This window comes from Nerophis ophidion, linkage group LG11 (genome assembly GCF_033978795.1).
Source record: "Nerophis ophidion isolate RoL-2023_Sa linkage group LG11, RoL_Noph_v1.0, whole genome shotgun sequence".
In the NCBI taxonomy this organism is placed as follows: Eukaryota; Metazoa; Chordata; class Actinopteri; order Syngnathiformes; family Syngnathidae; genus Nerophis; species Nerophis ophidion.
Genome location: NC_084621.1, coordinates 5013513 through 5032247, shown reverse-complemented (window position 1 = coordinate 5032247; position 18735 = coordinate 5013513). Strand labels below are relative to the sequence as shown.

Below are 18735 nucleotides of genomic sequence, written 5' to 3'. Positions count from 1 at the left end.
TGCGTGGGTTCCCTCCGGGTACTCCGGCTTCTTCCCACTGCCAAAAAAAACATGCACCTGGGGATAAGGATGGACCGCTCGTCGGGACCCAGGATGGACCGCTCGCCTGTATCGGTTGGGGACATCTCTACGCTGCTGATCCGCTTGAGATGGTTTCCTGTGGACGGGACTCTCGCTGCTGTCTTGGATCCGCTTGAACTGAACTCTCGCGGCTGTGTTGGAGCCACTATGGATTGAACTTTCACAGTATCATGTTAGACCCGCTCGACATCCATTGCTTTCGGTCCCCTAAAGGGGGGGGGTTGCCCACATCTGAGGTCCTCTCCAAGGTTTCTCATAGTCAGCATTGTCACTGGCGTCCCACTGGATGTGAATTCTCCCTGCCCACTGGGTGTGAGTTTTCCTTGCCCTTTTGTGGGTTCTTCCGAGGATGTTGTAGTCGTAATGATTTGTGCAGTCCTTTGAGACATTTTTGATTTGGGGCTATATAAATAAACATTGATTGATTGATTGATAAGTTGATTGGCAATACTAAATCAGCCCTAGTGTGTGAATGTGAGTGTGAATGTTGTCTGTCTATCTGTGTTGGCCCTGCGATGAGGTGGCGACTTGTCCAGGGTGTACTCCGCCCTCTGCCCGAATGCAGCTGAGATATGCTCAAGCGACCCCGAACAGGACAGGCGGTAGAAAATGGATAGATGGATGACGTGTGCTGTGGTTACAATGTTGCCATACAAGCCGCGGTACGTTTTAGTCAACACACACATCACTTGCAAGCAGAAACAATGTAAAGACAGAAGAGGGAAAATGGACGTATTTTGGCCTTAAACCTAACGATTAAGGTGGAGCTATGACTGTCAAAGCGTTGCTCAGCAAGCAGTGCTTTAAAGGCCTACTGAAATGAGATGTTCTTATTTAAACGGGGATAGCAGGTCCATTCTATGTTTCATACTTGATCATTTCGCCATATTGCCATATTTTTGCTGAAAGGATTTAGTAGAAAACATCGACGATAAAGTTCGCAACTTTTGGTCGCTAATAAAAAAGCCTTGCCTGTACTGGAAGTAGTAGACTATGTGCGCCTGACGTCACGGGTTGTAGGGCTTCTCACATTGTTTATAATTATAGCCTCCAGCAGCAGGACCAATTCGGACCGAGAAAGCGACGATTTCCCTATTAATTTGAGCGAGGATGAAAGATTTGTGAATGAGGAAAGTTAAAGTGAACCACTAAAAAAGTCAGATGTTATTAGACACATTTACTAGGATAATTCTGGAAAATCCCTTATCTGCTTATTGTGTTAATAATGTTTTAGTGAGATTATAAAGTCATACCTGAAAGTCGGAGGGCTGTGGTGAACGCCAGTATCTCTGAGAGAAGCCAATGGAGGAGCCAATATCACAGCTGCCTTTTTGACAGCTGCAGGAGGAGGTCGCATAATCCGCTGAAGTCTCCGGTAAGAGCCGACTTAATATCACAATTGGTTGACATGTGGTAGAGAAACATGTTCCCTTGACCGCTCTGTGTTAAAGCTTCACAACAAACAAAGAAACACCGGCTGTGTTTCGGTTGCTAAAGGCAGCTGCAATCCACAGCTTTCCACCAACAGCATTCTTCTTTATAGTCTCCATTATTAATTGAACAAATTGCAAAAGATTCAGCAACACAGATGTCCAAAATACTGTGTAATTAAGTGATGAAAAGAGACGACATTTAGCCGTGAGTGGTGCTGGGCTGAAATGTCTGCTCCAACCAATAACGTCACAAGCACCCATCAACATAAGCGTCATCATTCCGCGACGTTTTCAACAGGATACCTCGCGGGAAATTTAAAATTGCAATTTAGTAAACTAATCCGGCCGTATTGGCATGTGTTGCAATGTTAATATTTCATCATTGATATATAAACTATCAGACTGGCTTTTAGTAGGCCTTTAACACATAGCTAGCAAGTAGCTAGCTAGCGGTTAACGTCTCACCGTAGTGTTTTAGCTTCTTCTAAATCACTAATCCTCGCCTCCATGGCGACAAATAAAGTATGTTTCTTACAAATATCCTCCCTCCAGGATGAGGAATGGCTAAACATTCTTCACTACACACCGTAGGAGGGTACAATAGCTAACTGCTAACAGCAAGATAGCGCTCCTTAATGTAAACAATAGGGTGTGTCTACACATATATCGATTGTAACGATATCAAGTACAAAGGCCCTGTCCAAGCTACAGTGATTACAACGAGATTTTAAACTACTGTGTACCAGATCGATATCCAAATTTCTGGTATCACCCATAACTAATGTAAAGCATCCAAACAACAGAAGAACAGGTGCATATTTCATTTGAACAGAAGTGCAGATAGAACATGTTAAAAGAGAAATAACCAGATACTAACAGTAAATTAACAAATAGATTAATAATCAATTTTCTACTGATTCTCCCTCATAATTTTGACAAAATAATACAATGACAAATGACACATTATGTTACTGCATATGTCAGCAGCCAGATTAGGAGCCTTTGTAACTCGTTTACTTACTACTAAAACAGAAGTTGTCTTATATGTTCACTATTTAATGCCAAAACTGTTCTTTCAATGCAATAAGAAACGTATGTTTAATGTTAAACATTTACAATAAAATATAGTCAGTAATTCCATATTTTGTGGTTCTTTTTATTCATAAAATATCAAAAAGTATCGAAATACATTTTGGTACTACCAGGGGTAGGGAACCTATGGCTCGGGAGCCAGATGTGGCTGTTTTGATGACTACATCTGGCTCTCGGATAAATCTTAGCTGACATTGCTTAACAAGATAAGTAATGAATAATTCCACTTGTAATCACAGTGTTAAAAATGATGTTCAAAATATAAAACATTGTCAAGCATTTTTAATCCATCCATCCGTTTCCTACCACACCTGTTCAAGAAGTTGCGTTAATGGTAAGAAGTTATTCATTTATTATTTATTAGTGTGGGGCTTGCCTTCCTTGGGGTTCTGCAGACCATCAAGCACCGACATGAGAGCCTGTTTCAGGGTTACAATATTGTTTTATTTTTCAATAAGTCTCTCGGTTACTTTCCAGCAATTGTCTTTTGCTCTTTCGTTTTTACTCGCACTCTGGCTCCAGCCCCAACCACATCTCTCTTCCTGGCTGCTGCTTATAACAGAGCGACAGGTGATTAGATAACAAGGCCCAGGTGGGTCATTTACGCAGCTGTGGCTGATTTTAGAGGCCGGTCCTGGCACACCCCAGATCACTGCAGGCCAGCAGGCCACGCCCCCCTCCACAGTTAGCTTCAGAATAATAATGTTATTACAAAGAATAAGAGACCTATTATACTCTAGAAAAATTGGTCTTACTTAAAAATGCACGTGTTTAGTTGGGTTCAGTGTTAAAAAAAATATTATATGGCTCTTACGGAAATAAATGTTAAAATATTTGGCTTTTTGGTTCTCTCAGCCAAAAAGGTTCCCGACCCCTGACCTAATCTCTACCAAATACTGTGAAAACAAGAGGAATCGGCAGAAAAGCAATGGTGTGGAAATAATAAGTTAATATCATTCTTAATGATGGCTTCTGTATAATGTTTAATAATTAATTACATTTTTACTAACATCTGTTATTTTTATTTCATTTGTTTGTTTATTTTGATGGGATACAGTATATACAATATTTACAACATAAGTACAACATCCACATTTACATCTTTGTCTTATATTAAATAGACAAAAATATAAATATTTTTGCGACTTGATGAGGTCAACTTAAAAATGAGTGGGAAGAAGAAAAACTTGTAAATTCTCACTCCATGGTAATTTCACTTCAAATGGATACAGTGGTCCACAATGCAAAGACGATCATTTTTTGGGGGGCGGTATAGCTCGGTTGGTAGAGTGGCCGTGTCAGCAACTTGAGGGTTGCAGGTTCGATTCCCGCCTCCGCCATCCTAGTCACTGCCGTTGTGTCCTTGGGCAAGACACTTTACCCACCTGCTCCCAGTGCCACCCACACTGGTTTTAAATGTAACTTAGATATTGGGTTTCACTATGTAAAGCGCTTTGAGTCACTAGAGAAAAGCGCTATATAAATATAATTCACTTCACAATTCACTTCATTTAGATTTCAAAACAATACAATGACAATAATGGTTTATAAATGCCCAAGAGTCTTAAACACTCTTGTTTTACATTTCAGAAGTATTTGCCTTTATTGTTTTTTTTATTTATTTGTTGAAATTTAATTTATTTTTAACTGCATTCCTAATTTTAAGCCGTTTTTCACCCTTCACGGGGACACAAAAACCCATCTTAATCGCAGTTCTGATTTATTCGGATTCTAAATCGATTTTTAATTTCCAAAAATCGAAAGTAACATTTTTTTATTTTTTGTTTTTATTCAGTCATTGGTGGAACATAATATATATTTTTTTTTTTTTTTTTATTATTATCATTTTTTTTTACAATTGTTTTTAACATGGCTGTGCAGCACTTTGGAAACGTTATTGTTGTTTAAATGTGCTATATAAATAAAGTGGATTGGATTGGATTTTAAAAATCAAGTTTATTCTCAAGGAACACTTACTCACTGCACTTCAAGGTCATTCTTCCACAGCCAAGAGGAACTTTTTTAACCTCTTACCAGTTTTGAGGAGGTTTTATTATACTATCTATACCAAATAATACAGTTCAAGAATCGTTTCAAATCTATAATCGATTCGTAATCATATTTGATTGTTTTAAGAATGATATCCTTACTGTATATCCTTTTACAGAAGTCATGACCTTTTGTTAAAGAAAACTATAAGAATGATAATAACTGCTCATGTCTTTATAAAGGAGTAAGTAATCTTACCAAATCCGCAGGGGATTAGATCATTATTTCCCACACACTTTAAACCTCTTTTTTTTTAGGAACACAATTGCTGTCTGCACCACTCACCACTCTTCCACTGTACTATTGAGCAGTTTTTTTAGTTATTCATAGTGTGCAACACTTTTATCATCTTACAATAACTTTGTCCAACATTTTTTAATGCAATTTATAACAAATTTCTCGTTTATTCTGCATCTTTTGCATTTTGGACCATGTCAGGACGTATGTAAGCCATTCTCCACACCCTGGGGCATGTTTTTGTGGTTGTACATATGTACATGTGCTTGTAATTTTCCATACCGTGTATCTGGGAGTCATACTGCCAGTGAGTGTGGTTACCTCTTTGAGCTTCTTGCTGCTGTATACTGGAATGGCACATAATGTATGTGTCGCTTTTAATTGAGGTAATATTGCTTTGTTTTATTTAACTATTAATCAAAATTCCAAGAGTGGGTAAATGTAAGAATTCAACGCTGTTATTACCCAATTCTGAGGTTGTAATAGAATGAAATGGATCAGGGTGCACGGTATGTTTTTTGAAAAGACGGGAAGAAATCGTCATCCTTTGGTCAGTTTTCTATCTGGTTAGTCCGTATGGGATTAGAACCCAAGTATTATCCTGCATGACTCCACCCGCTTATTATGGTCACACATTGCATTATTTACTCAATTGGCTTTGTAACCCCTCAAAAACATCTCCAGACTGCTGCCATTACTTTCAGACTCCTTGGCTGATGTACTGAGCAAAATCTTGGAAAAGCTCCAATATATACAAAAAAAATCAGCCACATCAAGTCCGAGCAACACATCAGCCCTATAATCGTCTATTCACTCTCTAGTACACAATCCTCCTCCTAAACGACAAATCCTACCAATATCCGTAATCATAATATCTTAATTAACAAATTACAACGGTATGGCATCGAATGGGTGGGTCTTAAATTTGGTAAGAAGCTACTTAACCAACAGGCGTACACACGTCTACAGCACTAAATATATAGTGTGGCGTACCCCAAGGATCAATGCTGGGACCAAAATTGTTCAATCTCTATATAAAGGACATTTTAAAAAAGTTTTTTAAAAAAAAGTGTGAAGCGGCCGGAATGAGAAATCAGCACCTCCAAATCCGAGTCCATGGTTCTCTCCCGGAAAAGGGTGGAGTGCCATCTCCGGGTTGGGGAGGAGACCCTGCCCCAAGTGGAGGAGTTCAAGTACCTAGGAGTCTTGTTCACGAGTGGGGGAAGAGTGGATCGTGAGATCGACAGGCGGATCGGTGCGGCGTCTTCAGTAATGCGGACGTTGTACCGATCCGTTGTGGTGAAGAAGGAGCTGAGCCGGAAGGCAAAGCTCTCCATTTACCGGTCGATCTACGTTCCCATCCTCACCTATGGTCATGAGCTTTGGGTCATGACCGAAAGGATAAGATCATGGGTACAAGCGGCCCAAATGAGTTTCCTCCGCTGTGTGGCGGGGCTCTCCCTTAGAGATAGGGTGAGAAGCTCTGCCATCCGGGAGGAACTCAAAGTAAAGCCGCTGCTCCTCCACATCGAGAGGAGCCAGATGAGGTGGTTCGGGCATCTGGTCAGGATGCCACCCGAACGCCTCCCTAGGGAGGTGTTTAGGGCACGTCCAACCGGTAGGAGGCCACGGGGAAGACCCAGGACACGTTGGGAAGACTATGTCTCCCGGCTGGCCTGGGAACGCCTCGGGATCCCCCGGGAAGAGCTAGACGAAGTGGCTGGGGAGAGGGAAGTCTGGGCTTCCCTGCTTAGGCTGCTGCCCCCGCGACCTGACCTCGGATAAGCGGAAGAAGATGGATGGATGGATGGATTTTTAAAGTTACAAAGGACTTAAACCTAATACTATTTATGGATAATATGACCCCATTTTGTTCAGCAGAGAACAGAAAAAGCTTATACTAATAAAAGAAGAATTTATAAATGAAAGAAATTGATAAAAACAGACAAAGAATCCCAGTAAAAACTAAATGGTATTCGGTAACAGCAGAAGATAAAACAAACAAATACAAATAGACAGCGTAATCATTGACAGGGTAAAGGAAATACAATTCTTTAGAGTAATAATAAATGATCAAATGAACTGGAACTCCCATGAAATATATGATTCAATAATGAATAAAGCTAAATATGTTCTTGACCAAAAAACACCTCACTAAGGGTCAGTTAAAAAAATACATTATGTCGGATACAGATAACATTCAAATCCTTTATTTATCCATCCATCCATCCATTTTCTACCGCTTATTCCCTTTCGGGGTGACGGGGGGCGCTGGCGCCTATCTCAGCTACAATCGGGCGGAAGGCGGCGTACACCCTGGACAAGTCGCCACCTCATCGCAGGGCCAACACAGATAGACAGACAACATTCACACACTAGGGCCAATTTAGTGTTGCCAATCAACCTATCCCCAGGTGCATTTAATCAAAAATATTTTAATTCAATGATGATGCATTTCCAAAATGCTAAAATTATGCACAAAGCAAACTATAACATTCTACCCAAGAATATACAACATTGTTTCTCAACAAAATAGGATAAATATAACTTTATGAACAAATAAAACATTTTTATTCGCATACAACACTTAAAATCTTTAGTGTATCAGTATGTGGGATTGCATTATGGAATGGATTATGCAAAAAAGTCAAACAATGTACAATAACAAATACTATAACCAATTAATACCACATATGCTAGTGCAGTGGTTCTCAAATGGGGGTACTTGAAGGTATGCCAAGGGGTACGTGAGATTTAATATTCATAAAATAGCAACAATTCAAAAATCCTTTATAAATATATTTATTGAATAATACTTCAACAAAATATGAATGTAAGTTCATAAAGTGTGGGGAAAAAAATGCAATATTCAGTGTTGACAGATAGATTTTTTGTGGACATGTTTCATAAATATTGATATTAAAGATGTATTTTTTTGTGAAGAAATTTTTCATGAATCCAGATGGATCTCTATTACAATCCCCAAAGAGGGCACTTTAAGTTGATGATTACTTCTATGTGTAGAAATCTTTATTTATAATTGAATCACTTGTTTATTTTTCAACAAGTTTTTACTTTTATTTATATCTTTTTTTCCAAATAGTTCAAGAAAGACCACTACAAATGAGCAATATTTTGCACTGTTATACAATTTAATAAATCAGAAACTGATGACATAGTGCTTTATTTTTCTTCTTTATCACTTTTTTTCAACCAGAAATGCTTTACTCTGATTAGGGGGTACTTGAATTAAAACAATGTTCACAGGGGGGACATCACTGAAAAAAAGTTGAGAACCACACTGCTAGTGCACCCATGATAAACAAAATATTTGAATAACATTTTATGACAAAGTGAAAGTCAATTTACCTATAAGCAAATACAGGATAAAGTTGGCATGCGTTAGGATATTATTATTGATATCACTGAGGTAATGACTTGAATGCAGAGTATAAATATATACCGTATTTCCTTGAATTGCCGCAGGGCATATAGTATGCGCCTGCCTTGAATTACTGCCTGGTCAAACTCTCTTCCCAAAATAATTAGCGCATGCTTAGTATTACCGCCTGGTCAAACTCGTGACGTCACGAGTGACACTTCCCCTGTTATCATTTTCAAAATGGAGGACGCTGATTTCAGGTACGGTAATTTGAAGTCGCATAAAGGGAAGAAGATTAAGAGCTATTCAATAGGATTTAAGGTCCAAGCTTACATCATACTCAAATTTTTACTGCATACCTTTGGTAAGTGCCGGAGTGAGAAGAGGTTTTAAAATAATTAGCGCACGCTTACTTTTACCGCATGCCTTTGGTAAGTGAGAAGAGGTTTTAAATTAATTAGCGCCCCGGCAGCAATTCAAGGAAATACGGTACACTCAGATCTCTTGGGCAAAGGTTTTAAAAAGGCTTGTAGGCAGAGGTGGGTTTTTCGAAAGTTGTTTTAAAATGTAATCCCTTTCTATGAAAGGTTGGTTCAAACTCCTGTCATGCAAACACCTCATCCTTCTGCCGTGTCTCCTCAGGCCTTGCTGGATGTTGCAGCCAATGAGGGCTGGCTTGTTTCAGCTTTAAGTATCTGCAACCTCGTGCAGATGATTGTCCAAGGCCGGTGGCTACACGATTCTTCGCTACTGACCCTGCCACACGTGGAACAGCAGGACCTCTACCTGTTCAGGTAAACCTCGTAATTTAATAAACATCGGAATTTGTCAGGCAAATGCATTGAGAAAACTATTCTTCAATTCATTGTTACACTCAAGCTTTAACCATTTTTTTTTTTTTTTTTGAAAAGTACAATTTTTAACTGTTCAAAAATACGGCATTGTGGCAAACTTTTTTTTTTTTTTTGAAAAATTGCAAAGAACTTTAAGTCTATTTACAATGAGTGTTAAATATTTTTGAGTGTATCTTACTGACACTAGTGTTACATTGTGTCATTAAATTAACTTTGTATGCGACAACTCAAATTATTTTATAAATAGGCCCTTGATTTTAATTGAATTATTTAGGAATGTTTTTATGATGATTTTATTTTTATTTGCTTTCTTTCTTTCTGTAAAGTACTTTGAAGTTCCTTGCGACGAATTGTGCTAGTAAATTGACTTTCTTTTACTTGCCTAAATTATTATGATGGACCTCATTGACAATCGTGTGAATTTGCACTTGAGAATATCGAAGTAAAAGTCTAGGATTGTTTTTGCAGAATTGTTTGCAACTCTGTTAGTAATTGACGATGGATTCTAATTACCGTAGGACAGAGGAGGACATTACATTAGTGCACTCAACAACTAAAGGAAGAAAGTCTGAAGAAATTTTAGAATTTCAAATGCCCAACTGGTGAAGCAGCCTTTGAAAGGGTGTTCATAATTGATTGAGAAATGTAAATAAAACATTTCGGTAATGTTTAATTAGATAAATATTGATATTTAGTATTAAATTATATTATATTATTTATTTTATATATTAAACAATTTATATTTATACTAATGTATATATATGTAATGTATTTATTACTTAAAATGGTTGAATTTAAACAGTTTAATTTTTTTTTTTATGTGTTCAACTATGACTAGATCTAATATGCAGTTGACTGTTCTTATCTATTTTCAGTAAAAAAAAAAACTGAGTTTCATTGTCAAAAAAAGACAAAATTAGAACTTTTAGCATTCATAATTGAGATCAGTTGGCACTTAACATATGCAGGTGAAAACAATCAATCAATCAATCAATCAATGTTTACTTATATAGCCTTAAATGACTAGTGTCTAAAAGGGCTGCACAAACCACTACGACATCCTCGGTAGGCCCACATAAGGGCAAGGAAAACTCACACCCAGTGGGACGTCGGTGACACTGATGACTATGAGAACCTTGGAGAGGAGGAAAGCAATGGATGTCGAGCGGGTCTAACATGATACTGTGAAAGTTCAATCCATAATGGATCCAACACAGTCGCGAGAGTCCAGTCCAAAGCGGATCCAACACAGCAGCGAGAGTCCCGTTCACAGCGGAGCCAGCAGGAAACCATCCCAAGCGGAGGCGGATCAGCAGCGCAGAGATGTCCCCAGCCGATACACAGGCAAGCAGTACATGGCCACCGGATCGGACCGGACCCCCCTCCACAAGGGAGAGTGGGACATAGGAGAAAAAGAAAAGAAACGGCAGATCAACTGGTCTAAAAAGGGAGTCTATTTAAAGGCTAGAGTATACAAATGAGTTTTAAGGTGAGACTTAAATGCTTCTACTGAGGTAGCATCTCGAACTGCACTCGTACTGGAGCCTGAACGGAAAACGCTCTATAGCCCGCAGACTTTTTTTGGGCTTTAGGAATCACTAATAAGCCGGAGTCCTTTGAACGCAGATTTCTTGCCGGGACATATGGTACAATACAATCGGCAAGATAGGATGCTGTTGTGTTTTTTTAAACACTTTATTAAACCGACCAATGTTATTTGTGAATGGCACCTTTTGCTATTAAAAAGATGTTAACGTGAGTGTCCATTTACAGTCATGTTGAATGTCTTTTCATGCTGTAGAAAATGGTCAAACCGTAAGGGGAGGGCAGACAGAGGAGGCTACAATGGACCAATAGATGGACTCCCCGAGCTGATCAATGCCTGCAATGGAAAGGACAGCATTTTTGCATCCATCGTAGGCCAAGAGTTATCGTCAAGCCATGTTGCCCAGGTAAAAATAATAAACCCATTTCAAATCATCTCCAGCATCTCAATCGAATTATACACAATTCTCCTTTTTTTTTTTAAGCCATTTACCATTTGCAGCGTCATACTATAAGCGGTCTTGCCATTTTGGTACCAGATACTTCCAATCATAGCTCCAATTTAAGTGCTAATTGCAGCAGTATTGAGAATGTTCCACCATGACAACAGGCTCTGCAGCATTGCCTAGTTGGACTTCTCCACCTTTATCATTATTAGGCTTGTTAATTAAATGATGAAATGTGCAGCAGCGGATCGATACAAATATCAACATTGAAGATACCAAGTATAGTATCAGTATATCGTCAGTTATACAGTGATTAGATCGATGTTTTTTGTTATTAAAAATCCTTTTTTATTGCTTACAATAGCAGTTGTGCTTTTGTGTAGTTATTTTACTATATTACAAATGTTTTATATAACAAAACGGAATAAGTAAATAATTCAGAAATTGATATAGTTACACTATTATCTTGTGTTTATGTCAGATTACAGTTGTGATCAAAAATGTATGAACATTGCTATGGCCAATACCACAGATGTAACTATTAGTATTCGAATGATGCCCTAAACCAGGGGTGCCCATTACGTCGATCGCGAGCTACCAGTCGACCGCGGGGGGTGTGTCAGTCGATCTCCAGCCAGGCTTTTAAAAAAATAGACCTAAAAATTAGTGATCATCAATCTTCACCAAGACGTCACTTAAATGACATTAAACGGTACCGGAGGGTCTTGTGAGATGACGCTGGCTGCTGCAAGATCATTATTATGAAAATATGACCGAGAGGATGGCGAGAAACACTTTTTATTTCAACAGACTCTCGCGCCGTACCTTGCATCAAAACTCTAAAGGCCGACTGCACATTTCCTATCTTCACAATAAAAGCCCTGCTTCATGCTGCCTGCGCTAACTAAATACAGAGTCTCGGAAAACTGGCGTGCACAAGCGATCCCTCAGAAAGCTGGCGTGCACATCACTTGTGCACGCCAGCTTTCTGAGGTTCTTATTTTGTTAGCGCAGGCAGCATGAAACAGGGCTTTTATTGTGAAGATAGGAAATGTGCAGTCGGCCTTTAGAGTTTTGACGGAAGGGACGGCGCGAAAGTCTGTTGAAATAAAAAGTGTTTCTCGCCTTCCTCTCTGTCATTTTTTCATAATAATGAACTGGCAGCAGCCAGCGTCATCTCACAAGACCCTCGGGTGCCGTGAATGTCAATCAAGCAAGCTACGGAATTTGCCGCCAATGTTTTTCTTGTAAAGTGTATGGAAGCTGGATGAATTAGATGCCAAAAACCAACCACTTTCATGTGGTATTGTACAGAAAGGACAACTTTTTTTCTCCTCCATTTGAAAATGTGGGCGTTATCATCATTACTGTCTGATTCCAATCAATGCAAGTCATCAGAATCAGGTAATACACCAACTTATATTCTTGTCTTAGTGAAAGAAAGACATCTATATGTGTTACACATGCTTGTATTATCATTAAACACATTTAACTTGTTTACAAAAATGTCTCTTTCATAAAGAAATAAATATAAATGATATATATAAATGAGGTAGATCCCTTCGAGTTGGTCAATTCAAAAGTAGTTCGCCTGCAGAAAAAGTGTGGGCACCCCTGCCCTAAACTAATGTAAATTATCCAGGAACAGAAGTGCTGATTATATTTTAACTTAAGTGTAGATTCAACCATGTCACAGCAGAAAGTGTTCATTGAAAAGTATAATAATAATAATAGTCGTGAGAAGAAAAACAAAATTGTAAATGATGCAATATGTTACCGCATACATTAGCAGCCAAATTAGCAGCCTTTTTTAAATAGTTTTGAAATGGTTCTTTTATCATTTGTATGCCAAATAATATATTATTATGCTGCAACACACATCACAATATAGATTTTAGGCCTTATCACACATCATTATTGTAGTTTTGAACCCGCTGTGGTACCGACAATTCAACTCTTTTGACTCTCTCGTTTCTCCCTGGTCAGGCATGGGCCTTCCTCAGCCATCTGCCAGTACTAGAGGTGGGGTTGAGTGTGAAGGGTTGGTGGGAAGAGAACCAGGAACAAACAGAGCGCCCCCTGCCTGCAGCGGCAGCCAACCTGAGGGAGGAACGCAACTGGCTGGAAGTTCATGCTGACCAAGAGTATGTTTTGCAAGTGACACTTCGACGCATCAACATGGGCCAACAGAGGGTAAGTATTGTTGTTGTCAACTCTAAAGTGAATATTGCACAGAAAAGACTTTTGATTTAGACACACTGACGAGTACAGTACTGCTGGAGAGTTATCCCAACTCAGAAGAGTTGTATAAAGACATACAGTGGGGCAAAAAAGTATTTAGTCAGCCACCGATTGTGCAAGTTCTCCCACTTAAAATGATGATAGAGGTCTGTAATTTTCATCATAGTTACACTTCAACTGTGAGAGACAGAATTTGGAAAAAAAATCCAGGAATTCACATTGTAGGAATTTTAAATAATTTATTTGTAAATTATGGTGGAAAATAAGTATTTGGTCAACCATTCAAAGCTCTCACTGATGGAAGAAGGTTTTGGCTCAAAATCTCACGATACATGGCCCCATTCATTCTTTCCTTAACACGGATCAATCGTCCTGTCCCCTTAGCAGAAAAACAGCCCCAAAGCATGATGTTTCCACCCCCATGCTTCACAGTAGGTGTGGTGTTCTTGGGATGCAACTCTGTATTTTTCTTCCTCCAAACACCACGATTTGAGTTTATACCAAAATGGATACATGGATGATACAGCAGAGGATTGGGAGAATGTCATGTGGTCAAATGGAACCAAAATAGAACTTTTTGGTATAAACTCAACTCGTTGTCTTTGGAGGAAGAAGAATACTGAGTTGCATCCCAAGAACACCATACCTACTGTGAAGCATGGGGGTGGAAACATCATGCTTTGGGGCTGTTTTTCTGCTAAGGGGACAGGACGATTGATTCAAGTTAAGGAAAGAATGAATGGGGCCATGTATCGTGAGATTTCGAGCCAAAACCTCCTTCCATCAGTGAGAGCTTTGAATGGTTGACCAAATACTTATTTTCCACCATAATTTACAAATAAATTCTTTAAAATTCCTGGATTTTTTTTCCACATTCTGTCCCTCACAGTTGAAGTGTACCTATGATGAAAATTACAGACCTCTGTCATCATTTTAAGTGGGAGAACTTGCACAATCGCTGGCTGACTAAATACTTTTTTGCCCCACTGTATTTATAAAGACAATATAACATACATCCGTAAACATGGATGCACATGCTAAAGTGCAATATATTTATTCGTACATTAATCTATTTATATATGCACCTTCTTTTGTAAATACAAACACTCTGCACCTTATTGCTCTTTTATCCTGCGTTACGACACGCTAATACAACGACATTTCGTTCTTATCTGTACTGTAAAGTTCAAATTTGAATGACAATAAAAATAAGTCCATGTCTTGTGTCCTTGTGTTTACAGAGGAAGCAGGACAATAAGGCTCAGGCTCCAAGGTTCCCTAAGGTCAAAGATGAAGGCTGGTTCCTGGTCATCGGCGAAGTAGACCACAAGACCCTGCTGGCGGTCAAACGAGTGGGATATGTGCGCAACCACACTAACGTGTCCATTGCCTTCTACACACCAGAGAATGTTGGAAAGTAAGGTTCAGTTCTGAGGGAAGCCGTAAAGACCTTCACGAACATAGTTTGCATGTACTCTCAAATCACTTAGGATTCCATCAGTGCCCCCCCTCCAACAATTTGCATTGTGCTTTCAGGTGTATCTACACACTCTACTTGATGAGTGACAGCTACCTGGGTCTGGACCAACAATATGACATTTACCTCAATGTGACACCTGCTAGCATTGCTGCCCAGGTCAACACTGAGGTCGCGGACTAGATGACACATTTCATCACCATCAGAACAGACCAGTCAACACATTTTCACATCATTGTTTTCTTAAATCTGGATCTTTTTTTATACTTACCGTATTTTTCGGATTATAAGTCGCTCCGGAGTATAAGTCGCACCGGCAGAAAATGCATAATAAAGAAGGAAAAAAACATATATACGTCGTACTGGAGTATAAGTCGCATTTTTGGAGGAAATTTATTTGATAAAATCCAACACCAAGAATAGACATTTCAATCAATCAATGTTTATTTATGTAGCCCCAAATCACAAATGTCTCAAAGGACTGCACAAATCATTACGACTACGACATCCTCGGAAGAACCCACAAAAGGGCAAGGAAAACTCACACCCAGTGGGCAGGGAGAATTCACATCCAGTGGGACGCCAGTGACAATGCTGACTATGAGAAACCTTGGAGAGGACCTCAGATGTAAGGCAGTTTAAAATAAATAAAGAATAGTGAACAACAGGCTGAATATGAGGCATAAATAACCAACTGCTATGTTAACCTAACATATTATGGTAAGAGTCATTCAAATAACTATAACACATAGAACATGCTATACCTTTACCAAACAATCTGTCACTCCTAATCGATAAATCCCATGAAATCTTCTACCTCGATGTTGCTTCTAAACAACTCTGCCAACTCCAAAGGTATGCGCCGCTTCCTCTTGTCGTTTTCTGCTGCATATTTCACTACGTCCATCTTGTAATCTACAGTACATGATTTCCCTTTCGGTGCCATTTTTGTTCAGCCCTTCTCAGTTTTTATAAGTTTCCCCCAACGTTGAAAGGATCCATTTTATATATAATTGATTGATTGATACTTTTATTAGTAGATTGCACAGTACAGTACATATTCCGTACAATTGACCACTAAATGGTAACACCCCAATAAGTTTTTCAACTTGTTTAAGTCGGGGTCCACGTTAATCAATTCATGGTAACATATAGCAGTTAGCATCCCATGACCCACAATGCACTTCTGCCATGACCCTCCCCCGCCGAATTTTTATTGGCTGACGTGTGTGTGACGATTGCTGACATTTCCTTCGGCGAATTAGATAAATAATATTATTTGATATTTTACGGTAACGTGTTAATAATTTCACACAAGTCGCTCCGGAGCATATGCCAAACTATGAAAAAAAACTGCGACTTACAGTCCGAAAAATACGGTAATCAGGGACACAAGTTGATTGGTAGGGATTGCGGTAAGAAGAGAAGAGAAGGTAACGTTTGAGATAAATGCAAGACTCTTTCCTGCACCTCACATACCTGACCAAAGCTCCAAAAGTACTTGTTAAAAACAGTTTGGTGCAAGAAACAATCCCCGTTCCAGCTTCTCTTAGGCCTAACATGCTTGTTACGTTAATATGAAGAATCTAAATGGCCCAAAGTGTGAATTGTGAATTGCTATCCAGGGTGTATCTCTTTTGCAGATGCACCTAAACATGTAGAAAAAAAACATGATGTCACGTCAAACTGAAATGGACTAAAATGCTATTTAATTCAATTCTGACTTTTAGAGACTGTTGTCCCTGACAAGGTCATGTGCAAGTTCCCCCTACACATGCACCCGCTGACCAAAGACCGACTAGCGACGCCTCAGTGAGTGTGTGGCACACTAACTATCTGCATTGACACTGCACAGGTACTGTGTTGGTGTTTCATTATGGTCATCCGCCATCTGCGGGATTATAAAAGTCACTACATTTATTCCGCAATTAAAATAGCAGTTAGGAAATCTAAGGTTTTTGTTTGTTTGTTTTTTTTAATGAATAGTTGTGCAGAAAGGAATATTAGATGTGTATAATAACTCTGATTAATGAGCCAAATAGTAAAAAATAGAAGAACTTTTACCTTACCACATTTTGTATTTTTTATGTTAATTTTTTAAGTTACATTTATTTTTTAATTGTTGTTTTTTTTTTCTTAGTTCAATTTAGATCAATGATAGTGACTAAAACTAATATTATTTAGTACGAGATGTCACTCAGGACCGAAATAAGTGTGTTTTTTTAAACTCAGTCTGGTACTCTGCACAGCAGCCAATCGGTCACATTTTTTGTCCTTAAAGTGACGCACACATCGAGGCTTCGAACTCGTGTGTTATAAGGCAGTGGTCCCCAACCTTTTTGTATCCGCGGACCGATCAACGCTTAAAAATTTGTCCCCAGGCCTGGGGGGGGTGTCCTTTTTTTTTTTTTTTTCTTCTTTGTCATGAAAAAGGGACGTTTTTGTCATGAAAAAGGGGAGTTTTTTGTGGTTATTGCACTATTTGTAAGTGTATATTGTGTTTTTTATGTTGATTTAATTGTTTTATTTTTTTTTTTAGAAAAAATTATTCTGCGGCCTGGTGGTTGGGGACCACTGTTATAAGGCATCGATGCGTCAGTATCGTTTGACCCATCAGTATTATTTGATCCGGCTCCGCTTGGGATGGTTTCCTGCTGGCTCCGCTGTAAACGGCACTCTCGCTGCTGTGTTGGATCCGCTTTGGACTGGACTCTCGCGACTGTGTCGGATCCATTATGGATTGAACTTTCACAGTATCATGTTAGACCCGCTCGACATCCATTGCTTTCCTCCTCTCCAAGGTTTCTCATAGTCATCATTGTCACCGACGTCCCACTGGGTGTGAGTTTTCCTTGCCCTTATGTGGGCCTACCGAGGATGTCGTAGTGGTTTGTGCAGCCCTTTGAGACACTAGTGATTTAGGGCTATATAAGTAAACATTGATTGATTGATTGATTGACCTATAGCATTAATTACAGCAAAAGTCTCACAGAAATGATGAACATGTACAATGAGTGCCATGGGAAATTATGCAATTTGACCTAATAGGTCTAAAAAATATATTGTTTGCAAACCAAAGGATATTTTTCTGGCATCGGAGCTGGTGCAAATATCACAATATAAAAAATAATTTTGAACCCTATACATTCCTGTCTGGATCCAGCAAAAATGCGACAAACCTACTGTAAATGACTGATGGACGGTAATCACTGGAAAGAACAGAAACCTTGGCTTCAGTATAGAAAGACTTTGAAAGCTGAAGATTTACTGTCATTTGGAGATAGCATTTGCAAATGTAACTGATGCCAGCTGGCTGTGCTGTAGGATGTTGTGTAAACCTCAATGCTCGACACCCTAAGAGACAAGCTGGACTACAAGCTGACAGCTGCACGGTTTTAGTTCAGCGCTGCTGGATTTATTTCTCATTTTGGGCCTGGGATCCAGTCCCGTCCATGGCTTTGATGTTAAAGATAAAAAATAAAACATTTGGAAAAGTTTGGCAGGCTGGATTAAATATAGTAATTTGCTGTTTATGTATATATATATTTATATATATATGCTTTTATGCAGCCTTATCACAATGAGGTTTAAAAGCAGGTTTTTGGGCATAAAGTATGGTGTTTTATGCTGATCTTTGGTAATTACAGTGTATTTGTTTTATAAATGCATCTGTTGCAAAGAATGTGAAAGTTGTCGTATTCATTCGAATTAAAGTGAGGTTGGTTTTCTCTAAACTGAAACACATCACGTTTAAGTTGAAATGTCCATTACTACATTGTGTAGTAAATATGAAAGGTTTCAGCGTATCTTGGTTCAGTCTGCACGTGGAGTTCTGGGGTCTTTTTTTCGACCCTCATGCTTGCCAGAGAGGTGCTGTGATTATCAGTAAACGTGGAGT

The 18735-nt window shown here is 38.9% G+C and overlaps 1 protein-coding gene across 1 annotated transcript in view; it reads left to right on the top strand.

Moving 5' to 3' along the window:
• ascc3 (activating signal cointegrator 1 complex subunit 3) overlaps nucleotides 1–18519 on the top strand; it is a 165214-nt gene extending 146695 nt beyond the window's left edge. Inside the window, exons 38-42 of the mRNA XM_061914964.1 lie at nucleotides 8917–9068; nucleotides 10930–11080; nucleotides 13106–13312; nucleotides 14602–14777; nucleotides 14897–18519. Coding sequence (XP_061770948.1) covers nucleotides 8917–9068; nucleotides 10930–11080; nucleotides 13106–13312; nucleotides 14602–14777; nucleotides 14897–15020 — 810 coding nt within the window. The 3' untranslated portion in view covers nucleotides 15021–18519. The remainder of the gene's footprint in view (nucleotides 1–8916; nucleotides 9069–10929; nucleotides 11081–13105; nucleotides 13313–14601; nucleotides 14778–14896) is intronic.
• The last annotated feature ends 216 nt before the right edge of the window (nucleotides 18520–18735 follow it).